Source organism: Apteryx rowi, unplaced genomic scaffold (assembly GCF_003343035.1).
Source record: "Apteryx rowi isolate R43461 unplaced genomic scaffold, aptRow1 scaffold_369, whole genome shotgun sequence".
NCBI classification, from domain to species: Eukaryota; Metazoa; Chordata; class Aves; order Apterygiformes; family Apterygidae; genus Apteryx; species Apteryx rowi.
In genome coordinates this window covers 267,388-294,238 of record NW_020450185.1, presented here as the reverse complement: position 1 = coordinate 294,238, position 26,851 = coordinate 267,388, and the positions used below count along the sequence as shown (strand labels likewise).

At 41.9% G+C, this 26,851-nt stretch overlaps 1 protein-coding gene across 1 annotated transcript in view; it reads right to left on the bottom strand.

The window, feature by feature from the left end:
* Positions 1-17,148, bottom strand: part of MCU (mitochondrial calcium uniporter) — a 43,554-nt gene extending 26,406 nt beyond the window's left edge. The window contains exon 1 of the mRNA XM_026073448.1: positions 17,095-17,148. Coding sequence (XP_025929233.1) covers positions 17,095-17,133 — 39 coding nt within the window. The 5' untranslated portion in view covers positions 17,134-17,148. The remainder of the gene's footprint in view (positions 1-17,094) is intronic.
* Positions 17,149-26,851: the final 9,703 nt, after the last annotated feature.

Sequence of the window (26,851 nt, the reverse complement as noted above, 5' to 3'; positions counted from 1 at the left end):
TCGAAGGAGCGCAGATCACCGCCCCGCTGCAACGCCGCGCGGCTGAGCAGGACCCCACAGACGCCTGGGCATGGAGTCAAGTGTGCTTTGGGCAGCTTCCTAGGACACTGCAGCAGTTGCAAATGGTATTTTTTCCAGGAATATTAAAACACAGCAAACCCAGTCAGCCAAAGTATATTCCATGTGGATGGCTGAAGAGGAGATGATTCAACCACAGGTGAGCATGATTTCCATGTTGGTTTTGGACTAACTCAGTGCTCTGTCAATAAGGAGGTCATAGAACTGGCCAAACAAAGAAATCCTTTTACCCTGCCGTCTCCGATAGTGGGCTCAACACACTATATAAACATTTTAAAACTATCAAATTCAAAAAGGCAAAAACCAAGGTGATTTCTACACTGCACTCCTGTAATTAAAGGACAGAGCTAGTATCCTGGAAAATGTGTGGGACAGAACAGACTAAGCTATGATCGCAAGAGCTTGAATATAGTCTGCGGAAGGATGTATGGTTGGCAGGAGACAGGGACACTATTTTCTTCTGAGGCCCTATTTCTTTCCCACATTAGAAACAGAGGAAGACTCACTCCAATATAACTAAAGGCAAGAGGAACAGAATTAATTTAACTTTACCAGTCCTGTTTTGGTGGTACTGACAGGTTGCAGGTAATGGTTGCTACAGAGCAGCTAAGGTGGTAATTTATGAAGTTTCTGAAGCTGTTAAGCAAAAACTAGAGAACCACTGACCTGTTCCAGCTTTCCAAAATGAGACCATCAACTATGAGTTGTCAACAGCCTCTACTGTCACCATGATGTGCTTCACAGGACATTTAAACAAGCTTTAATCAACAGCCATAACAATGAAGAAATATAGTAACAATTTTACATGCTAGAATGGAGTCCTTCATCAGTTATTTGTCTGGAATCGTCTGTAAACGAGACCCATTCTATTTTTCATGGTATGTGCAATGTGTTACTAATATGTACAAATACAGAGATAAGTTTGACAAAACAGTGTTACACAATAGTAAGTCTGGCAGTTATACATGCTCTTCTCCTCCTTCCTCCCTCCCTTTTAGAAGGGGGAGGTGGATCTTACTGCTTTAAGTTTAATGGGAGTTTGATATCATCACTCCCTTCTGATTATCAAAGACTTGCCAAAACCTTCATCCTCCAAAAGCACAGGAAAAAAAACAACCTCAGAAGAACCGTCTCAGACATCACTGGAACAATCATCATCTTCTCAGGAGTAATGGGCAGCAAGGGGACACAAAAAAACTTAACTTTGCAAAAAAGCATATGACAGTCAAGGGGACTTTTTCTAGCTAAGGGAGTCTTTTATGGGCATTTGCGATTCTGAGCTCACCTAATTTAAATTTCCTGTTTTGGACTTCTGTATCCTCCACACAGCAAATTTTTGCCTAAGGAGTACTGCAAGAGCTGGTTTCACCAAGGCAGCAAGATCTCTAGGAAAGCATCCTGTACAAGTCATCCCTTTTACCAAAATGTCACATCCGCGTTGTTTTTCTAGACAGAGGCAGCTCCTATGATATTTAACACCACACAGGCACACCTCAAAAGTCACAGAAACAAGTTTAAAAACCTCCTAGTCCCTGCTGGCTGAAAGGAGTGAGCATGCAAAGCAAAGCAAACTGAATTTCATATTGTGGTGCAGTTACTTCACTGATCTCCAAACGTCACCAACACCATGGTCTCCTGCTGTATATCAAGAAGTTGGTATCAGCTGCAAGAGGCACCACAGACATTTCTTTCGCAGCCCCCCTCTGTGCTGCCAAATCACAAACAAGCGCATGCAGCTTTGCAGAGGTCCACCTTGGGCCCTTCTGGATATTCGGAGATTTACAGTGAGGTGCTGCAAGACTGGCCCACTACCCCCCCCCCCATTTAAAAGGATCACACACAAACAAATCAACTCCTATGGCCCTTGCTAGTTCAGCTGGTTTATCTTCAAGGTTTATTTCCAGGTAAGAAAAGCCAAGTACTCACAGAGTTCATATAAAAGCCAGTTAGAAAGTTAAACAACAGAAATAAAGCCATGCCAGTGTAACCCAAGATAAGTTTCAAGAGTTTTTTTCACTGTATTTCCAGGCCAGTAAGGGACTTAAAATGCTCATTCTGACCTGGTTAAGGATAACTCACATTAGTCTCAGGCTTACCTTTATAAAAGATTACTTTAGTGGGGCAATGTGRACTTCCTTATATGCCCCAAGCCTTCCTAGAATGACATATACATACAAGCTTTCCCCATTCCCTTCCTCCTTCTGCCAGCCAGGATTTCTTTGATTCTCAATGTAATTAGGAGATAATTTTAACTCCGCCACTAGACTGATTGCACTGGCGCTTAACTGCAGTATTAAGAAAATCATGAGCTGCCATGTGGTATCTTTCTTTTCCATCTGACAGAACAGCGCTCAAATTTTAGTGAGGGAACTTCAAAGACAAATAACGTTGATGCTTATATTTTATATACACATATAGCTATAGCTATTAATGCACTACGTAGGGAATCACATACACCTTATTAACAAACGAGGCAAGAGAAACAACCAACATTTCAATCAATCTGCCTGGCATCCTACACCCAAGGTCATCTCTGAAGGACAACGCAACAGCTAAACATTAGAATCGTCCAGTTGGTAACTTCAACAGCATTACAGTACATAACAGTTACACCAGCCGAGCAGAGGACTATCCATTTTTTTGGAATGGAGCACAGACTGTGCTAAGACACTTCCTACTTCATTTTTAAAACCCAGAAGACTGAGACTTCCCTRTGACATGTTCTAACAAAGGGCATTAGAGCACATCAGCTCAGCTCTGAAATGCTGCTTTGTGCATTTATTACATTAGGAGAAAAGCTAGCACATTCAGTCATTCCCTGCTCACCTGAAAAAAATTTCAGCGCCTCAGATGCATTTGGAAGCAGACTAATTCAAGTGAAGGCAAAGTTAGACAGTACAGTGACTAATGAGAATCTTGTACAAAAACCATTCTCTGGCTGGCTATATTCCACGAAGGAAGTGCTTTTCCACCTGTTACACCTTGCGATTCCTGCAAGGACCCGAAAATAAATCGCTAGATAAACAGTAAAAAATTGTGTAACAATTCATTGTACCCAAATCAATTTTCAGAGCACCAGAGTCACAAACAGGCAATTTCAAAATAGCTCTTTCCTCCTTTTAGGAAGCCCCTCTGTCCAAATGCAAATTTGCATGGAAGAATCATTTTGCAAAGTCAGTGTTGCCAGAGCCTTCTGCAGCAGCAGTCACAGCAGCAGGCTCTGCCAACTGCATGTTCGCAGCTGTTTCAGCAACTCATTCATTCCCTCCCCACCTTACCTCTGGACCTCCTAATTCCTTCTTCCTCGTTGGTGTGGGAAGGAAGAACAGTTACAAATTCAGGACTTTGTAGCAATAGATATATAGCCACAACATCAGTCATTCTACAGTCAGGCCAAGACTGGAACGCACCTGGAGATAACAGCATTATTTTTGAGTTGTGACTATCTTATTTCAATCCATTTCTATTCTCTCCCCTTAGCTTTCTTAAAATTTATGTCTATTTTGCTATACCAACTTTCAGGTAGTTACTTGGTCTGATTGTAAATGAACAGCATTGCAACCCAGTTCTACTACTACAGAGAAACAGCAGATGTTCAAGCCTCCATTTCAACATAGACCCAGGAAGGTCTCGACTGACAACAGCAGGAAACTGAAGTTACACAAACACGTGCACACCTGTAAAAGGYGCCTGTACAGCAGCAAAGCTAAACTAGCTTTTTGTCTCTGCAAAATACCAGACATTAAGTTTCTCTTGTAAAGGTGGATGGTGTGAAGAACTGGAAACATCAGCTCATTCAAGCAGACAAGTACTGTAGCTGATTAGCTGTCTTCTGTGTGGTAACCAGTTTTATACAGCTCCTGAGGACTAGGTAAAGAAAAATCAAAGAGCTTGTTTGCAGTGAAGATTGAGATAACAGTGAAGGTTTTAAACTAGTGTCAGTGTTTGCTCTTTACTCAAGGCAGACATAGGAAAAATCATTTGCATGACCGGCACCTTTTCATTTCCTCTCCTATCTGCGGTAGCATCTGCAGACAGGTTGGTATCTAGATACTGATATATAGACCAAGCAAAAACATTCCACATCCCCTAAAAGGGATCTCACATGACAGAAGTCATTAAAGCATTAACACAATGAATGCTTTTCATAGGATTTTTGGCCACATTACAAGAGAAAAATCAAGGTCTCTTTGCAACCCAATACTGGGGATCCTTTTTTCTTTTTTGCCACAATAATGAAGTTTGCAGACCCAGACTCTGAAAAAGCAGGTTACCTGGCACAGCTGGGGAACTAAATAAAATTCCAAACAGGCTTTTAAAGCTCTGTTTTACTGACTTGACCTTAGAGCACTAACATTAGACTGTGAACACATCGCTGATCATCGCAACAGCTATTTGCCTTAATTCATCAGCCAAGCACAGTGGGCAGCACTTTGCAGGGCATATGGTTAGAACATCTCKGTAGAAATCACCATGGCTGTCTTCAGATTACCACCACTCGCGTATTTGTTACCAGTCTTGACTAGAGTTGCCACTACAGCTCTGGAAAACTTGCACGACTAGGGGAAAAGCATTCAAAGTCAGCTGGCTTGTTTTAAACCATTGCTGAGAGCATATATGATTTGTAMTGTGGGCGCAGTTACAACCTTACCTGAAAGAGCAGCAATGTTTTAAGGCTCTACCACCATCATTTTGGCAGCCATCACCTGGTAGCAGCTTTAATGGCTATCAGCACAAGCAGATGAATAGCAGATTCATGAGCTATCAAAGCCAGTCCTACTAGAGCAGTTCATAGATGTCTATGCCACTAGTACATGGACAATTTTATTGAACTTGACACAAGCTGAAGAGCAGATAAAATAAAACGTTTTGGTTTATGAGGCAAAATGAGAGGTTTCTGTTCACTCCAAAGGGTTATCTTATACATATAGGCATGAGTACACTAGCTACCAAAAAAACAAGGATGAGGGAGAGGACAATTTTACTGCAACTTTACATTTTCTGAACCAGTACATTCACATTCCTAATTTCTGTGAGGCTTCCCCCCCCCCCCTTTAGGAGAACACCATTCAGGTTACAGTATATGCAGCAAGCAGCTAATGCAAGTCATGTACGCCTACAGGAAAAGGGTGGTTTTTTGTTTTTTTGTTTTCCCAACCAGTTTCCAGAGTGTGGTGGGTTGGGGACGGACAGACAACAGAACTTGGAAACTAGCATGGCCTTCAATACAAATTAAACAAATGCTCAACAGCTCCTCCACCTAACAGGTACATCAGCAGTGAGCCACCAAGTCCATGGGGCATCCCTACCTCATAAAAAGGTGGCTGGAGCTGCATTCAGACCCCTGTTTTGGGCAAGAGACCCACTAGTTACCCACATAAAGCAGGGAATAACTAGGCTTTCATAAGAGCAATCTATTTCACTGTGAAATAAAGCAGTGACAAGTACCTTCAAAGTATCCTCATGGGTCTAAGGGGTACAGGGATCACAGTGCAGTGTAGACACCTGCAAGCATAGGCTCCGCTACCAGCCTGAACAATTCCTGCAAGCTGCCTGTAGCCAAAGCTAGCTGAAAATACAGCTCTTTACAGAGCATTACATCGCATCCCAAAACTCAAAACTGAGTCCTTAAACCCAAAGACACAACCATCTTTGAAAGGCAGTGAGAAAGCAGGTCTTGAGTTTGATTAGTAAGCAAGGTCATTCAGATTTAGTCATAATTTCTTTTCAGGGTAAACCTAAAATACGAGAAGTGATGCATGCTTGGGCTATGCCACTATTAGGCAGCCTCACGCACTACCCTTGCAGCTGCTTCATCAGCTGTCACCAGTCATCCAGCATTTCCCAAGTACAGAAGAGGCTGCCCTTGCCCTGTTTACCAGCTTCCCCCACCACATTTCCRACCTCAGCATCTTCACACCAGTTCTGTGTGATGCCAGATACTACATGCACCCTGCTTAAATAAGCCTTCCCTGCGCCACTCTGCACAGAGAGGGAGGAGTAAGAAAGCTGAAGCTTTTTCTTCATAGCTGTATAACTGGTCAAGAGTTACAAGGTCACTGTCAAGGTGAAAGCCAGTATAGTTTTGCCCAGACTACCAGCATTGGCTTAGACTTTCAGCGGAACATTCTTCTGCTAGTCACTACATTACAGGAGACTCAAATCCACTTGCATACTGGAAATAAGCCTGGCGTTCCTGGAAGAGAAAGGAGACAAAAGAGGACAGAGGGCTTATTTCTATGTAGAAATATTAAGTCACTTGGAGGGAAAAGGCTCTGGTGCTTTTTCATTTTAATTTTGTTTCTTTCTGTYAAGATGTTGGGAGCAGAGGAAACGGTGGAAAAAAATTCTTTATACAGCTCCAGAGATGGTGGCTCAGCTGCAGCTCTCCAGGAGCAAATCTGCAGTGGAGAACTATGAGGAGGGAAGCAGATTCACACCAATAGACTCAGCAGTATAAAGCTAACAGTATGGAAGACAAAATCAAAACAGAGCTCAAAACGGAATATGTTACTAAAAGCCTGCCTGATCTGAAACCTGTTCCTATACTTCAGTAAGGACATATCTTCAACCCTTAGCACGTCTCATTGCAGGATATCTCAAGAGGTCACAAAAAGTGGGCAAACATCACCCTCAGTAGAGGATGCTTAGCATTACTACCCAATCCTCGTACACAGAGCATACTCCTTGAATATGTAAAAAGGGCAACGATTGAACTTGCAACCCATCTTTTAGGGGTCGACAACAGCTCAAAAATAAGCAGCTTCTGAATTCCTCTTTTTCCACTAGGCACATTAGTATGTGCTTGGCACATGAAAATCTCCCCTTCCAGCCGGCTGCCTCCTGACACTCTTGCCAACTATTTTATTCATGTTAAATTTGCACACTTCCCAGATACACAGCATTTTAACATTTTAGGACTGTAAGTCAAATTTAACAGAGGGAGGAAACCACCACCTACCTCTGCTTTCCCAAGACTCCAGTTATCTGCCGCTGGCCTGCTGCGTTCAGTTATCAGTACGGTACATCCCACACTGAATTACCAAATCCCTGCATTATGCAGTGTAATATTCTTGGGCCAGGGCAAAAAAAATTCTGCTCAACTGTGCAGTTTTTGTTATCTTCTTGGCTCACAAACATAAGAAAAGAGGTTATCATTAGCTCGCACAAAGATATCCCAGGATATTTAATACAGTTAAAATATTTCTGGCACAGAATCAGGTAAAGACTAAGTGTTTCAATGCTTGGCTAAATTTGCTACAATACTTGAAAAAATACTTTCTAAGCAAGTTCACCCATGAGATCACCACTTTGTGATGAACATCAATTTGATTAATTGCAAAGCTATTTTCAAGGATTTGCTTAGACAGACAAGTAAAGTAGAACAGACACTAAGTTCCCTAACATACATAAGCACGCACACGTGTGTGCGCATGTGCGTGAACACTCTCGCTCGTGGTCTTTCTTCCTGGAGAGAGTGTCTGCTTAAAGACGACATTCAGGAGTCATCTCTGAACGGAAGCAATTTTTATCTACTTAAAGCAGCTAATGAGCATAAACTAGCTGCGTCACTTCCAAAATGGTCACTGCATTACTATGAACTCCCCTGTTTTACAGCACTTCAACCATGGATCAGATTCTTTCAAATGGAAGATTTCATGGAGGATGGAGAGAACCAAAAGCAGTAATCCACGAAAACGGCAAAGTGATTTATCAGCATGCCTGCATGTTGAGCGTGTTCTTCCTCCAGCCAACAAACTTCTTACTCCTCCTTAAGCGTGACTTGACATGGGAATCAAACACAAATAGGTTGTCCAACTCCAAGCAGGAAGTATACAGCTCAAAATACACTGTCCAACTTTAAGTCACATGATCCTTATTTTTGTCCTACTTCCTGTAAAACTATCTTTGTTCCATATTGAGCACGAATTCTCAGTATTACCAGCTCTTGCTCACCCTCCAGCCCACTGCATAAGGTACACTGCAAAGGAGATCGCTGAAGTTCCTTAAGTTAAACCCTCCAATCTCTATTTATTCTTGATCTGGATTTAAACAGTATATGCAACAGCTTAGAGCACAGCTCCTCATGCTGTTGCATGGGGCCAGGTGCTGTCGTGGTAGGATAAACAGCAGAGTCAGAAACTTCCTAAGGCAGCTCTACTGCCAAAAAGCATAGTGTGGAACTTCTGGACTTGAGATACCTTTAGAGTATGTTAAAGAGTTTATGAATCATCAAAATAAGATTAAAAAAATGGTTTTCTAATATTGCCAGTAGAAAAAAAATTTTTTCATGGAAGATAACCTATAATCCTCAGTTGTAAGTTCTTTGTCCACTTCCCCCCAAATGGATGCTAACATTTTGATGCATCAGTGGATGCTAGATCAATGAAATCCTACACTTTTTTCCCCTAAAGAAATTGTTTTTCCAATTCTGTCCGAGATTTGTTAAAATATTACACAAGCTGAAGAAAGAATAAATCAAATTTAACTATTGAAAACAAAGGTCATTTATCTCCCAAGATGGGTACAAAGACAACAGGCGATGAATAATGCAAGAGTGGTAAGATACAAACCATTCAGTTCAGTATATTACCTGCAGCCCGAAATGGGTATAAAATAGTTGATTAAATTGGCTGTTCAACCCAATTACCAAATAAATATTTTAAAGCAACTTTTCCGTTAAATATTTGCTATTCATCTACCAGTCTGCATTTCATCAGAGGACACTAGCAGGAGGGTGGCAGGCTCTAAACCTGTAGTTACAGCAGCATTAGAAAAAGCCTAAGCTAACATGATGTTCAGAGAAAAAGCTTCTAGGAGACCGTGCGCCCTTTCAAAGGCAGCAGTCCGAAAGGGTGCACAAGGCAAGGAACAAGCATTCAGCTGCTGCCCAGACAGGCTGCTTGTCATGCTCACAACAGTTGCTGCGAGGCTACAAATTTAAGCCAGACTATTTACCATCCCTCTGTGCTGTGCACTGCGTGTTGGCACCGCTGAAGCCTCAACGTGAACACCACCATGCATTTCACCGCTAGGTGCTTACAACCCTTCTCCCTGGTAAACCCGAGCGACACTAAGAAGGACACATCCCGAGAACGGATGGGAATTTTCTGCTCCCTCCACAAGGTCAATCTGCCCTTTGCCCAGGCCCAGCACCCTAACATGGGTTACTGCCCTTTTCCCCAGCATTCAACTGCAGAGACTTTTCATCACGCTGTGTTCACCAAAACAAATGCCTTGTTGAAGTTGCTAGACACCCTACTTAACAGATCTCTCTATTACACTTGCAATACATTCAAAAAAATACCTTGCTGGGGCAAAAATCTTAGGTTAATGACTTTGCTTGCGAAGGTATGGTTTCAGGTTCTTCGGGAAAGTGTTCTGCCCCCAAGTCTCCTGTTTTAGTTGTCTACATATGATGAGAGCCTTGAAAACAGATACCACAGATCATTTAACCTGTATTTGCCCACCTCATTTAACCTAAGCACTGCACTACCTAGTGGTTACAGGGAGAGAGTAATGGGTACTGCTGCACAATTTCCACCCAATAACACCACCAAGGAAAATCATTTAAACCAGTTATGGTCCTTGTTATTTCCCTGCCATTTATTTCACAGAAGGATCAGGCATAGTGTTAACTAAGCACCTTGAGATTCTGGAAATATATTCTTAATTGCCATTTCAACTGCAACAGTTATTTCTCAAGGCTCTCGAGAGAGAGCAGAGCTTGGATCACTAGCCAGTCGCTGCCAGTGCCAAAATAAGGTACTTTCTACACTGCCCAAGCTGTAATTATGGATAATATCAAGATTTCAGACAAATCATGTTTTTTTCTTGAAACACCTGACTACGAGTAACTTCATAGCAAAGCTCTTGGCCTTCATTTGGGAAGGGGAGGGAGAAGAAGAGTGTTCACTAAAGCTTTTCTTTGCTCTAGCAAACTATGTTTCAGGTTACGATTTTTAGCCATCTCCCTCCACCCACCCCACACCAATGCTGAGTGACAGCAAAGATGTATCTGAAAAAACGAGAGAACTTCAATCTACATTAACCCAGTTGCCTTCAAAGGCATCACTATGATAACAAGAGAAACATTTAAGAGTGAAAAGTAGAGAAGGGAAAAGGAATAAAGCTTGAACAAATGAGTTTGGGAACAGTATTTGATGGTTGGGTTATCAAGGCTTTAACTAGCGTTCTTAAAGATTAAAGACTCAAGAGCAGAAAGGCCAGCTATATCTGCTTTTAACTAAAACAAGATAAACGTTACTGGATTTAATCAAGCCTGTCAAAACCTCCTTACCTAATGTCTCTGTGCTTGGTTTAGAGACACTGCAATACAAGAGTCAGTTCTGGGCTGCACAGCATTAAAACTCAGCAATTTAAGGAATCACTAGCTTGAGTAACAAGTTTAATCACCAAGTAGGAAATCTCATTTTAAGTAATCAACCTTTATTAAATTCACCATCTATACTTTTGTGTTATTTCCCTGAAACACAGCTCATTTTCAGTGACTGGTTTTACCTACACTGAAGTGCATTAACTTGAGATTGTATAATCTTTATTTCAAATTTAYGTTCACTATCTCAGAAAATATGCAATAGTTGTATAGCTCAAACTTTAAGATGCTGTATTTAAAGTGATAAGTTACTTAAGTAAGACCTTATGCTTTATTCAATTGCTGGATGGAAGCTGAAATAAAAACATTCAAGTCAAATATAGCTGTCTTAAATGTGCTTGATACATCAATAAGTTCTAAGCACACTTCATTCACAGAATTTAGCTTTAAAATGTGAAATTAGTACTGACAATAATGAGAAAGAGACATACAAAATTTAGCCTATACATGCCAAAGTAAAACCATAACCAGATGCTTCCAAAAGAAATACAGGAAGGGCTGATATCTGACTTTGGGTTGGAAAAAAAAAAATCAAGATGCAGCAGAAATGAATACAAGGATTAGATCTACATAAGTACTACTGGAAATCTTTCTAGAAACCTATTTGCATTTTAGGTGCCTAAATACCTAAAAATCTAGTCCCACGTGCCCCAATTTTGGGGGTTAAACATGTTTCCTATCAAGTTCTATTTTCATACGCTGGTTGAAAAGAAAAAAAAAGAAATGGACTTGAAGAATTAGGAAAAAGCCTTCATTGCACAACAGAAATGAAGAGTACAGACACCTGGAAAAAAACCCATAGACTACCTGCATTTCCTGTTGCAAATAGGAAAAAAAAAAAGTATTTAACATGGTATGTGGAATTCTGACTTTTACAGACCAGAAGCCAATCTTATCGTAAGATATATTTCCTTCTCCTAGCCTGTATTTAAAAAAACAACACCCTTCAAGATATTAAGGCATGAGAGAATCTAGTAATTAAAGTGGACTTTCGTACACTTAGACCTTCTATGCTTAWTTCCATCATTTCAGTTACTAGGTCTAATAAAGTTGGCATACATAAAGTAAAAAGAGAATTAGACATTCTTATTACAAAACATGAAAAGCCTACGACTGACTGATTTTGACATAGTCAATAACTTGCATTTAGCTTTATCTGCGYCACAATAATAAAGAATAGCTATTATAATCGCCCAGCACTGAAAAGCAGGGTGCTTCACTTACTCTGGTAGAACGAGTCTACTGCAGACAAGAAAAGTAGTTATTGCTTATTTAATTCTACAGAAAGCAGTTCCTTCTATTTGCTACCCTCYCAAATTATAATAAACAAGTAGACAACTTTCAGTAGACCCATTACACCTTCTATCCCAAAGTTCAGACATGTAGTGATTTCTAAATTTAACTAAGTCTGCAAAACATATCAATGATTATGCTAAAAGAATAACTTAGAGAGCATTAATGTTACAACTGAAYCAACACGAAACACTGACGCTTCAGGAGTCCCCTGGGAAGCTAAGAGCCTTTGTGGGGTGGACAGTCACAACACAGGGCAATCTCAACCCTCACGTGTTTAGGTTTTCATCAGGCATACAAAGGCTAAGATACAGAAGTACAGTACCAGCTGGACTAAAGGCAATATGAAACCTCACCCACAGTCTATAAAAACAAAAAGACTTCCACCCAGACACAARTCTTTGTCCAATCGCTATGGAACTGGATTAATCTTTTGTCCGATTTACAGTTTGGGCATCAGGAGAAGAGCAAACCTGTAGGTTTCCTTCTTCCTCCAACACTATCTATTTTAGCAGGCAAGTGATCTCAAAACCAGCCATCCCATTCATGCTTTGCTTGCAGTAAGCTGCATGTCACTGCGTATGCCCAGTGCTTTCTCCTTTTAGATGCTTTCAGCAGCTCTTGAAACCTATAAATAAATAAACGGCAGGGAATCCCAGTAATGCTTAGGGCTACACGATTTCCTTCTGTCAGTAAGGCTGATTCAGAGGGGAACTAATGCTTTCAGCTCCAGGCTGCCTCCTCCCTGCTACCACCACGCAAAGGCGTGCAAGCTGGAGAAGCCCCAATGGATAACACTTCCCTTTGGTGCTGCAGTTTGGAGCAAGGTCTTTCCCAGGGCGCAACTCGACTCGCTGCTTGGATTCATTCATGCTACCTGCCCGTAACTGCTTGCATTTAGGCAAGGACAGGCAGCACACGTACAAAGCAGAGGCTGCTCCTACCCTCTCCCCCCTTCAAAGCCGTTTCACAGCACAAACGCGGCACTCAAACCAGCGAGGGCACACATGGATCAAAGCATGCGGCCACACTAGCTGCCACCTCCCACTGCTGTGCCCGCCGGAGCTGCTGGCCAGAGGCCTCCCAGAGAACGGCCTGCGGTCACGGCATCCCGGGAACCACAAGAAGCTCGCGTTTGTGTGCCACCAGCCAGCTCAGCAGCCCTGCTCCCTGAGGCAACACTGACCTACAGTTAAGACTATGTAAATAATTTGTTTTCCTCCCAGCCTGGCACTGAACTGAAAAAGCCATTAAAATAGTTTTGGATCATATCAAGACACTATTTCAAAAACATCGCTGCCGTTACTGCGGTCAATAGATATAAATACAGCAAGATCTCAGTGAGGGGACTGAAAAACACAAGCTCGTGAGCAAGCAAGACTTAATTTTTTAAAACAATGATTTTAGAGACTAAATCTTGTTTTCGTTATTTCAATGCAGCACAGCCTTAGAGGTGCTGAAATTTCTACACAAGCCACCTTCCCGAAAGGACACAGGCACTGCTTACAGAAATCCACTACCCGTCTTCATACCCAAGCAGCAAGGACACCAACGACTGAGATGGACACGTTACTGCTACAAGTTCAATTTACTGTGCAAGTAGCTCTAACAGCAGAGACTGAATAAGCCCTGTAGCATGACAATTCAGGCATTCTCCAGAGCAGACAGATCTGCTCAGATCCATCTATAAACAAACAGAAAGGTTTTTTGTCTTTTTTTAATACAGGTCTCAGATCCCGGAAAATTAATCCAACTACTACACTACAGAGAAATCAAGAGTACAAGTTATCCTTATGAATCTTTCCAAAAGGCTCAAAGCATTGCACATCCACTGCTGCAGTGAAGCATTTTGTGTGAATGTTTCCTGAATTAAACCAACTTTGACAACAGGTTGGCAACTCAGCCTGCTTTTTTTGATGCATATTGTTTGCCAAACAACACAAAACCAAGGGGTGGGAGGATCAGCACTCTACTCCCATCCTCAAGATTTCTCCAGTCGAGCTCTTGCACAATCTCCAGTTTTGAGTTTGCCCTTCGGCTTCGATGGGTAGACCTGTGCCAGCTTTATTCAGCAGAGGCCAATCTTATCCAATTGATTCTTTTATGTAAGCAGCGAAAAGCAAAAGACTTCTCATCTCTCTGCCCAAATAATAGTCAAGATAAATTAGAAGTCTCATTTAAAGCCCCTTTGTACATCCCCCACAGGCAAGGTCATACTGTGCGGCTTGGAAAGCATCCAGAAGGAAGACTCTCAACAGATATATCCTGAGCTCCTTAGCTACTGCCAGTACAAGTACAACAGAATGCAAAGAGCACAGAGTTATCACGGCCGAGCTGGACCAGGCAGGGTAAAGCCAGGTTATCCACAGTAAACGCTTCTGTCACAGCATCACTTCTATGTTCTGAGCTGTATCTGTACACCACTTTTAAAACATGTGCTGGTCAAGCAAGACTACCAACAAATATTTTAGCCAGTTCCCCTCTGGTCCCTTGAAAGCTTTCTTGTGCCTTCCTCTTCATCCCCATCTCTCCCCCTTGGTTACCGATGGATTTCTGAGAGTCCTGCTTTTTCCCCATGTTGCTCCTGGATTCAGAAATACAGAAATTCAGAAAAAGAAATCACAAAGCTTTCCTAATACTACCGGTGGATGGCAGTTCTACCAGCTGCACTAGTCTTGCTTGGTGTGGTTACACACGTCCCAAATGGTAGAGCCTGAAATCTCAGACTGGTCCACACCACTGAACTCAGCTTTCAGGGAATACTCCCTATTTGGCACCTTCACTATTCAATCTGATATTCACTTAAGTTTCATGCAACACAGTTCTTCATCCTTCACATTAACTTCCAAGTCACTCCCTTTAGTGTGTTGCAGAAAAAGTAAATTTGTCCCACAACCATATTCAGCAGTGCAGCCAACAGGAAATCCAGGGAATCAACACTTCATCTCCCTCTTGGGCTGCATTTTGAGTAAGACTCAGTTCTGGCAGAGTATCCCCTGCATTCCTTCCTGCGTCTCAGCTGCCTGCTTGCCAGCAGAGTCTCCACAGGCTGTCAAGAGGCACCATCCATCCCACACTTGTTTTAAGAAGCGCCTGCAGAATATTTTACCTTCAGTGAAGTGTTAGAGAGAAAGATTCACTGGACCAGCTGAAGCAGACACAAAAGCAGATTACATGAATGCCAAGTGTTGCTACTAGAGAACACACCTCAATTTACTATTAGGATGAAGTCTCACAATTACCAGAGTATAATTTGTCATTACCTTAATTAAGCCGCTCCCAGCCTGAGCTGCTGCTGAAAGGGACTGCCTTCCCAACACCCACCCATGACTCTGCTTTATGTCTTCCCCTGCACTCAAGCTCAACCGTTTTTTTTTCCTGCAGGGACAGTTAGCAGCTGGATAAGAGACTGATTCAACCTGCTACCCAACCACTTGACCACTGTTTTTCCTGCTCATGGTATTTACAAGTAGAAGATGAGAAACACCCTGCTCACGCCTGGGGCTAACGTTTTCTTTCTAGATGGAAATTARAGCTAGCATTGGTGGAAACTTCATTTTGGTAGCTTTTGCTGAGCATCTTATTGAATACTGTATCAGTTGTTTGCAGATCTTTGTCTGCATTCACCCTTGGTCCCCAGACTACGCGGAAAAAATGTGGTGTGCCTTACATTCAAACACAAAGTTACCCCAGGGAATACCATAGCAGAAATGCGGCCAGAACAAGTTGCTGAAGTGGGTGGCAAAGGTAGGCTTAAACTGAATAAAGCCAAGAAAAAGTAAAATCTCCAGTACTGTGTTACAGGTTCAGAAGCATTCTGTTTCCCTGAAGGGTCGGCTTTAATTCTTAAGAGGAGTTTTCTAGCTCTTTTACTTCCATAAAACCACAGTGATAACTCTTAGCGCCCACAAGGACACTGTCAAGCAACTGTGTCAGACCTTGGCTTTCTAAACATTTAGAAGATCACTGTATTTATGCAATAAGCATTTATTTTAATAAAATCTCCATGGTTAATTTGGGGGATTTAACTCTTTCTGGAATCCAGGCAATACAAACCTCCATAGACACACAGAAAACTTGTTTGTTCTCATTGACCCCAATGCCATTTTGCAGTAAACTTGAGTTTACAGCCAAATTCATCTCTTCAGAAGCCTGCACGCATTTTCTATGAGTATCTAATTTAAACTTTCCCTTAGGCAGAGGAAGGCTTGTTAATGCTGCAATCATCTAATCAAAATGAAATCCACATTATACAGCATAAAACTGGAGAAGAAAGGCCTTGAGCTCACTTACCCTCCCAAGCTCAGGGTTACAATTACCCAGAATTAACACTATGCCCTTCCCTTCTCTCTCTGGTACAATTTCCCCACTGTTCAATGGGCAGGGAAGCAAAGAATCTACCATTCAGAGAACCCCCCAAACCGTTATCTAAAATCACTACCAAATTTCTACGAAGAGGTAGCTCCCGCCACCTTTCAGCTGTCTCCCAAGACTAATCTCAATCCCAGCAAACACTGTAGCTGTATGCTTTGTAATAACTCTAAAAAGCAGAAGGGCTTCACCTTCAGATGCCTTCACATTCTGTGCTTCAGGAAGAGAATCAAGCAAGGCTTGGAAGCCTGCTAAACCTGCTGGCAGCTAAGCAGCAGCGTGTATCATCACTTATGCCTACTAGTTTCTCCCTACAGGTGTGAACTAAGGTACCAGCTTACCGTAGACCTCTAAGGGATATACAGTTAAAAGACACCCAGCACCTAAGTACTGACACATGGAGAGCTAGTTGGTTTTACTGTGCCTCTGCTTTTCAGGTTAGTTAAAAGACTGGAATTATCCGGGAGAACAGTTGAGAGACCCCTCGTGCATAGGTAATTGTGGGCTCACTGCCATCCTCTGAACACCAGTGCAGAGGACTGACCCAGGAGGAAGAAGTGGCTGAAGCCATTTGTGTAACATCATTTATCCATAAAAATGAAGTATAATCAATCTGCATATTTATTACCTACACCACAATACAGTGAACTCATGCCTATTATTTACAGTTACTGACGGCTGCAAGTCCTACTGAATACAAGTTCGCCTGCTTTGCGGCGGACATTTAAAGCACATGCTCTCTTAAAGCRCAGAGATGAGAAAACAAGGACCACTGCACCCAGTTTACGCCTCTGCCCAGCCATGGGGTCTTACACGGTAGTAACCCATTGGCACGCCACCCTGGCTTTAAGTTTCCAGCCACAGCAGCCTGCCGCTTGTTGCGCCAGAACCAGAGTAAGACCGATTCTGCTAGGATGCCCATCTCCTAACAAACTCTATCAGGCTGCTCARCTTACCTGGCGCGTTTTACTGCAGTGAAGAGAGCATGGAAGCATGACAGAGTCGCCCCTAAGTAACTAGTCTGGCTTGTGCTTTCATAAAGTGGACTTCCAGTGCAGGGCTGCTTTCAGCTCTAAAACTCACACCATGTTTTAAACAAATTAAGAACCATTTCAGTATTCCTCCAAGAGGCTTCCAGGATGAGCYGGGGCATGTTCTTTCTGCCTCATTTCCTCTTTCAGGGCCCTCAGGTCACAGGCTGAGGAACATTGTTAAAGACAAACAAGTTAGAAGTTATATCTGAAATACCAACATGATTACAAACCCCTGGCTACCAGCCTTTTGTTTATTGCAAGACCCACTCAAACATTTAGAAAAGCTTTTTGTTAAGTGACAGTTTGAAAACAAATAAGTCCAATAATTACATTGCTTACTGGTGATGTGTGCCATGCCAAAGTGTGTATTAGGAGACAGACTGGCTTTAGTTTCCTCAGGCTAAGACTGGGCCTTCTTTCACTTGCCGTGATTTGATGCGTCCGACAGATGCTTGTTCAGTAAAGTCTGAGGAGAGGTGTAGAACATCTGAGCTCTACTCATTCTGGCAAGCAGCTATGCAGAGCACATAGCACACAAACCTCATGCAGCTGTTAAAGGAGAAAGATAAAGAAACAGTCTCTCTCTTTTTTTTTTTTTTTTTTTTATAATGACAACAGAATGTCTATTCCTTTTAGAAGGAACCTGTTAATAGCATGTAGCATTTCTTCTGACATATACACAGGAGGAAGCCAAGCTCAGACCATACAAAGGCCATACAATAAATTATCTAATCCACATGCATCAGCCGTGTTAGGCATTTAACACAACTTTAGTACCGTACGTGCTCGTGGTAACCACTGAAGAGGGGAGGCAGACTAYCGCAGCTTTTAGCGGAAAAGGATCAATGCACTCACCATGGGCAGAAGCACAAGACCTTTCATATACAGTGTGAATGAAAGCAAGATTAAAATAAAAGTTACGATCCTTATGGCAGCAAAGAACTTATACCCTCTCCCCGCTTCTCTTATCCCATGCAGTAGCTGTAAGCATCACAGCTTTTTAGAATGTGCTTTTGAAAGCATTTATTTAGAAAATAAGGCTCATGAAAGTCATTAACAGATTTTTCTTAGATTTCTAGCTACACAGAGCTGCAGTTCAAACTGGTGACAGACTTCTCACTTCTGCCAATAAATAACGGAGAGCCTAGACCACATCTTCTCACCTAGCACGTCTACTGTGCCACTGTAGCACTTTTGGACTTTTACCATCAAATTTCAGGGTTTAAAATATAGAACAAATTTCTCCTCCGTTTATGGGGCAAGCAGCCTCACAACGCTCAGCCTGCTTCCCTCACCACCAGTATCTGGGCCCGCACTCTGCGAGTGAGTGAGCCTAGACAGCTGGCACATGGAAAGCAAAGTCCATCCGCAGGATTTTCAGGATTTCTTCCTGCCCAGAACTACCCTTTTGCTGTCTGTGGCTTTGCCCAATTGCAGCAGTGGGAATTCCCCTCTTTCTTGGGAGGGGAAAACACGCTCTCCTTTCCCAGTGCATCCTTCCTTTGCAGCTTGCACTCAGAAGAGGCTCAGGAGACAACCGGCACTGAAGTCACCTTGCTCGATCTCTTGCAGCTAAGTGGACTGGTTCCAACGCTACATACAGAGCAACCTGCATATAACCTTGTATTTGAGGGAAAAGCATGAAGGAACTTGTGATAAGATGCAAGTAGAAGCGGTCTTGTTAACAGGGCTTTTATTGATTACTCTCCAACTCATGCTCTATGAACATCTGGCCATCATAGAGTTATATAGCACATTTCAGAGCAATAAATATCCTTAAGTAAGGAGCAATCAACACATTTGTATTGTAAGTCTCTACTTGCACCAAAAAACTTTCAACATAAGCTTTTCATACATGGTCTATCTGAAAACATGACTAGAAGTTGCCCTACACAAGCTTGTCATTAGTTTTTTTTTTAATCAATTTTCCTAGCTTTAGTCAAGAAGCTGACAGCATGGAAAACATTTACTGGTGTTCTCATACCAAATTCACCCTGGACTAGATGTCAAGATAAGTTTTTTTTGAACATGAATGCCTTTGCTAAAGACTACACAATCACACAGGTTTTGATGGTTTAGAAGAGAGTCATCAAGAGCAAAGGCTGAATGCAGCAGGGCTTGACCTTGTTTAGTATTCAGAGCACCTGAGAAAGTACATGCAGAGAAAATTTAACTCAAACTTCAAAACATTATATACAGCAAGATCAGTTTGAAAACAATCTCACATACACCAGTTACAGCATTTCCAGAATGATTTTTCTGTGTAGATCAATATTTAATATCTGCATAAGCAATACTGATTCACTCCTGCAACCTCCAGTTGGCACTCAGATTTGTTTCAGGTAGCCTACAACCATGTAATCTTGTGTCTGCAGAAGATAAAGATGAACTCTAGCTAAACAAAGGGTTACAGCAAGATTAGAGATCTCCTCTACACAACACCAGTAACCCACAGGACAACAGTAGAGACAGTGATGTTAAAACGTAGATGGGAAATCATCTAATTAATAGTGACCTCCTTCCCTTGCCCTGCAYTGCCTACAGGTCAGAATATTTCAGTCACTTTGAAGCAAGATTATGACAAAAAATGGCTGTTCTGGGAAAGCCCCATGTGCAATAATTGCTTTAGCCAGCCAACTTGCACAGCAAGGATTGCATCTCAAACTGAAGACAACTTGACTGGCGCAATGAACRTGAACTAAGGGATTTCCATTTAAAGTGCACTGCATTGGAAGCAAGCCTTCGTGATTAAATGCCTCCCTTCTCTCCCTGCTCCGCAGCCCCCCAGAATAATTAATGTTGTGGGACAGGAGCATTCAAATTCCATTGTTTCTACATTCGCTGATCAAACCAAACACACTGAGACCATCTGCTTCAGGCTCCTTATCATGTATTTCTGGTTCTCCAAAAAGGAAAGCAACTTGTTAGCAGCAGGCTTTCTAGTACAAATTTTGCTACTCCAACAGCAATGTTTTCAGCARCACACCCAAAAAGGAAGACATAACCCCCCCCCCTTTATATTATTTAAAGGGGGGAGCTGCTTTAGAGACAAATGGCACCCCAGAGAAGATAACATAGGAAATTAAGTTACAGCTTTCTGTCAGTACAGACAACAACCTTGCTCCAGGAGCTTCAAGGTTATTAGTAGCGCATCAGCAGCAGGGGCGGCCCACGTCCACTGCTGCTTGCTCTGCTGAGCACGAGATGCAGGTGGGAGACGGGAGATACCCTGGCTCAATACTGCAACTCCCTCTGCATACTAAGCRGGAAGGTGGGGGAGAATGATGCGCTGTGAGGAATCCCAGCTCCCCTGGCAACACGATGCCTTTGCTGAACAGATTTCAATCGARCATAATAAAAAGAGGCTTTGATATTAAGCTAAACTAAATCTCCAACTCTTTCCTCCCTCACTAAAAATTGCTAGCAACCACTGTTYGGGGGAAATTACCTTTGCTGTAAGCACTCTCACGCTAAGCATCAGAAACATAAGGCAGTTCTGCAGTCTCATTTTCAACATGCTTCTGCACATGGGGTTTCCCCAGATGCTTTGAAATTGGAGTCTTATCTCTGCATTGCATTTATGGGCATAAGAAACCGCAGGGATGATCTTCCAGATGTATGAGAGTATTTCGGTAATTTTTTTGTTGTTAYCTCCCCATAGTCTTTGTTTGAATGTACTACAGCATCCAACATTGACAGATGTATTAGTGCATTTTCATAATTCCAATCAGTTTTCTATAACTACCTTTCTCCAAAAGGTAATTACACTAGCCCAAGAGAAATAAATAAGAGGAAAAAGACACAGAAATCCAGAAAATTAGTGTATAGAAAAAAACAGCATTACCTGCCCCAAATGATATAGAAATTCTTCACACAGAAGTGGTTTGAATGTTTATAGAGCCAAAATACTTTGTAAGATTAGTATAAAAATATTAACCCTTCAAGATCCTTGATATTCACCCATCTTAACAAGCAAAGAATCATCTGTGTGTGAAGAATATACATCTACCTAAATACCAGCATGATCCAAAGATGCATTAACACTATGAACTATCCCTGCAGAAATGATTCTGTTCTGCTACAGCCAAATGCTTCAACTGCGGCTATTGCTTCAGAATAAAGTCTTTGTAGTATGCTACAGTATTTCTTGAAACTAAGTAGCAATCCTTTCTACAGACTGGGGCACCTATCAGCGTAACCTCTTTATCCACATGTAACACTAAGCAGCAGAGCTAATCACAGAGAGTACAAGATACCCAACACCGCTTTTCGACTTATGCAGGTGTCCTTGCCTTAAGAAATTAGCATAAAATAAGCTTCAGAAATGAGGCTGTTTTTAAACTGTACTCAAAAATCCTGGGGGGGGGGGGGCACACGGAAGGGAGGGGAAGGGAAGGGGAGAAGCATTTTAGTTTTGAGACATCAACAGTGACTTTCTAACCAAAAGGCCCAAAACACGCACAAACCTCATACTTATACCACCACACGATCTTTTACACAGCTAACGGTGAACAGGGACTAAACAGAACRTTTCCTGGAGACTTTACTTTCTTTGGAGCATTTGTGCTCCCCTTGCCAGCCCATTTCTCCGGCAGGAGAAGCAAGCAAACATTAGCTTTCCTGCAGTTGCTGTTCGACCAGCCTCCTAAAAGACTGCCAGAGACCTCTGCCAAAAGCTCCTGGACATAGGGAGAGTCGCACACCAGGCAATATGCTCAGCTCCAGGTAGGATACGGCAACCAGAGCCCTCGGGATTGCGTCAATTACTAGTTTCCTATGTAGTAACATATTGTACTCTGCAGTTAATTCACTCTGCATTATGGCTTTTAATTACACTGTATTTGAGATAGACATCCGATTCAACTATTTGAAGATGTTAACTGCACACAATAGGTAAGGGCTTATGCTTAGGGAATAACTTAAATTTTGGGGTAAATGTGAACTGAAAAGTCAAGATTTCTCAGCCCCAGCAAACCCCCCCTTTTGTAAGTTCTTCCTGAACCAGCTCATTAATACTCTTCAGTAGTATCATCAGTATTCTTGTGAAATCTAATAAAAACATTTTCCTCTTCATTTCTTCAAGAGCATTTATGAAGAAGAGATTGCTTTAAAATCCTTTGCCTCTTATACTACTAATTATAATATTCATTTAGAAAAATCTATGTCAGTATTGAACAACTTCAAATACCAGCATCCATTTGCTGAGCAAACATACAACCGCAGTACCTCAAGTGCGATACCCTTTATTTACTGAAGAGAACTGACTCAAACACTTGTCTCCCACCCGCAGAAGTGTTTCCACAATCCACCTGGCAGACAACATGGGATTTTCCATGCAATCTGGGGTGGGGGGAACAACAACGCATTATTGCTCTTGTGCCAGGGTCACAACACTCTTGCTACAGTTGTTTATGAAGTTGACAATAACACATCAGTGCTTTCTAATTTTTCAGGAGAAAAAGCAGTTTGGATTCTCAGGAATGTAGTGCAGATAGAAGTATATTGGAGAAACCAGAATAAAGGGCCTCAGTGATACCTACCCACCCGAGCAGGGACTGTCACACATTAGGCAGCAAAACCTCAGGCTCACTCAATTCAGCTGCGGGAACAGGAGATAAGGTCTCAGTGGACTCTACCATCATTAGAAGAAAAGCACTTTCCCTTACAGAGYAGCTGAACAGATAGTGCCACTGAAGTATTTCAAACACACAAAATGGCTGAAAAAACAGCCAGCGTTTATTTGGAGATCTTGCAGGTTTTTGTATGTTATTTTGCATCTATTTGACTCCAAGCTCRGATTAGCAGGCAGAAAGACACCTCTTTGCTCCTGTCTCCTACGACTATTGCTACACCACACAACTTTCCAGCTTTGCTATACAAGAAAACCCCTGCACTGGTTTATTATCCCATCAGGCATCTATATTTCAGACAGAAGCAGCARTTTCCAAATATAATCCTGCTCCCTGTTGTGAAGCTTAACTAACCTCACTTCCTTAATGTCAGTCTGAAGATGCTGGAGAGCATCACTTCTAACACCAACAGTTTTTTCCCTAACAAAATTTTCTCCTTTATCAGACTAAGTGATGTTTTCCAATGCAATAGGCAGATACTTCACCAGTGAGAGCTGCCCAAACAAGTCCTAAGCAATTCTAACCAAAGCATTTTTACGATGTTAGAGACCCTAAACAACGCACATCCCTCTGTTAAACAGGGAAAGCACTACTACCATGAGACCCCGCAAGGGCTGCTCTCAGGTGAAACCAGCTGAGTTTTCAGGTATTAGAGGGATAAGAACAGAAGCACAACTCTAAGTTTCTTGAATCATTTCACTGCTCAGAAAGGCAATTTTATCTTTTCCAGGTTATACATAAAACAAAACATGAGCTTCACAGGGAGAATCCAGGTATTGATTTCCAGAATACTGAACTGCTCCATCCTTAGGGCTTCAGTTACCTGAGCGAATATACTTAAATGCCGCCTGGTCATCCTGCAGTGTTTACATACCTCTGCTGCTCTCGACAACATTGTTATTTCCACATAACCCTATCGCAAGTCAGCAGCAAAAYGACAGGGCAGAGAGAGTAATGGAGACCAATGCTCCCCCCTACAAAAGCAGCTTAGCAACCCTCCGGGGCAAACACAGCTGGCTCAGTTACACCAAGTTTCTTAGCTCCATACCAAAATTCAAAAGTTAGTTGCACAAAAGCAGTCAAGAATTTTGCCATCTTTAAAATAATCCCCAAAGGGCCACTTGGTTAAAGGCCAGGTAATCAGGCTAAAAGGAACAAGATGACTCTACATTAGGTCTGAGGGTTATAAATTGCTAGCCTTTTCATAACTACTTAGAGAAGGACTGACAGTTGCCAGGAGCTGCCACCATCTTTTCAATCAAATCCCAGTCAGCTRTAGCTCTGATGTGAAATCTTCTTAGGTAGGCAGTTCAGAGGAAAAAAAGAAAAAGAAAAAAAATAAAATAAAATGCATGAACACAGACTTTTTTAATAGTTACTTATAGCCTCTTTTTACTATGGCTTTAAATGAAGTACCAAAGATGCAAAAATATTTCTTCAGTTGATAGCCATGGGAAAAAAAAAAAAAATTCTGTGCTACAGCTCAAAGCAGAGAATAAAAGCATTAATTTGGAAATATTTACAGGAGAAACCTGTACAAATATATCACTACATGGATAAGTATTCTAGGCAATTAAGCCTTTTTGCTGAAAAATATACTAAGTTATGAAATTAGACAGCATTGCTATAAAGCAACAGTTTTTGCATCTATCACTAGAGAGCCTATTTCTAAATGTCTCTTGCAGAAAGTTCTTCAGCTCAACTTCCCAACAGGCACAAGGCAAATCAGATACATTTTATGTGAATTAATGCCAGCTGCAGCCAGCTGTCTTAGATATTATAAATGAAACTATTTTCATTGCCTTTCAAATCATATTATAGACATTTCTAGCTCTCTATTGATATAAACTCAGTATTGCTGATTTGCATTAAGAAAATAACTCAACCTGAAGAATCTTATCATAACAATCCCCGTAAGAGATTTTGCTCTTGCTTAAAGATGGCCGAACAGAAAGTATCATTACGCAGCTGGACATACTCGAGAGGGACAAGGACTGCTTTATAGCTATAGTTTCTCACCATCTCAGCCAAATTTAAAGGGCCAGCTCCGGAGGGGGGAAGAAAACAAGGCTTTCCGAAGCCGCCTTCTTGCGCACACCTGCTGTTACACATACCACACTGCCTTCGTCCTTCCAAGAAGCAGCACCACCTCCACTTCGTGTTCTGAATGACTTGCACACGCACCAGAAGTGGTTCCCATTAGATCTGCTCTATGCAAGCTCCATTAGCATCACTGAAGCTTGTGCCAGCACGTTTCCCGCTGCTGTGCTGGCGACCTTTCCGAGTCCCCTGCCATCTATTGCTCCTCAGACCAACTCCAGATACTTTGGGACTGGCGCACAGAATGCTGCAGTGCCAAAAGAGCAGCCTTCAAGATACTGATGAAACAAAGCGTATAGAATGGGAAAGACAAGAACATATTCCGAATGATTCTGCAGTGGGCTTTTTGGGCAGCTTTTASCAGCATACTTAACTAATTATTAATATGGCATTAGAAACATTTCATCTTAATTTCCCCAACTTGTGGCAATACCACAGTGATGACTTGCAGGAAGTAAAATTCTCTTTTCAAGGATTTACATAGGGCAACTTCAAAACATATGATGAGATCCCATTACAGGCTACATTGCAGTCAACATGTCTTCTGTTTTTCTACCAAGACCCAGATTTTAAGGCAATCTCTTCCAACTTATACAGGAATGTTAGCTTTCAGGTCAAACAGTGAAGCAACAGCTTTCAGGTTCTGTACTAGCACAGAGAACAGATTCGAGTTGGCTGGTATAGGAATCACGATTCTTACACCATCTATGTGTTTCTTGCATTCCCACAGTCCCCACAAACCAGGAAGTTATACTCTGGGCCATCAATAACTTTGCAGAATTCCCACTTTCTGTGGTTACCACTTCTTTCCTCCCTTTTAAGGGAGGGTCACCACTTCTCGCGAGGCTGGCAGAACAAGAGAAAAACCATTCAGTGCCAACTGACTTCCTGAAAGCTTGAAAAGATAGTCCTGACTTCTGTGGAGAAGCAATTCAACCCTGGTAAATGTTGACTCTTCACAACTCTCATTGAAAATCAAAGGAAAATAAGAACCCTGCACATCACATGACTGTGCCCTAAGGAAAAGCGAGTTTTAGACTGTTCAATGCCACAAATATACAGTGCCAAAAAAAAAAAGTAAGCCTGACAGCAAGTTTCTCATCACTATCTTATCTCTACTAGTTACATAAGAAATCTCTGATTGGACAATGGAAATTCATTTATAGCAGTAAGTTGCTATCATAAACACTTAGGACTCCAAATTTTAGGGCTCAATGTTTTGCTAAGCACCAAACAAACCTAAAGGCACTCCCTGCTCCAGAGACTTTGCATGCTCTGCTTGTATGACTGCCCAAGGTGACCAGGCTCATTCTTTCCCATTTCAAGAGCTGAAAGACTTTCTGGATATGGAAAAGCCACAAGGTAATGCCAGTTTTCGTGAGCCAACTGATGAATTTGAAGAGTGACTGATTGCATTTTTAACAGCTCCAAGCACATACCATTTTGCTTTCATTCTCAACCTGTGAGGACACAAACAGGTTATAAGTCATCTTTTGTGAACTCATTTCCTTGTTTTCATAATATCTATGAGAGCAGCAGCAAGAAGCCATTCAGACAGGTCCCGTTATGTTGGGGACAGGAATCAGTATTAGGCCAAACTAAGGTTATCCCCTTTTGCTACACTCTTTACACCATCCATGGGATATGAGACCATGTGGGATGTGGGTCCATGCCTTTATAGACACAGGATGCATATATGTAAAAGTTACAGACAGTAAAGTGCAAAACACGTTATATCTCTCTCTTGCTCCTAGAAAATACCTGTCATTATATAAGCAACAGCGCTTTCTCCAGTATTCTTTCTTAGACTACTTGATCACTCTAATGATCTCATATTATGAGGTAGTGTCAGCAAARCTGCATTTTCAGTCTTCTTTCATTAAAGCTTAGAAAGTCGTCCAAGTTCTTTCCACATGATATCCTTCAGCTCCCCGGTGGCTCAGAGGAAT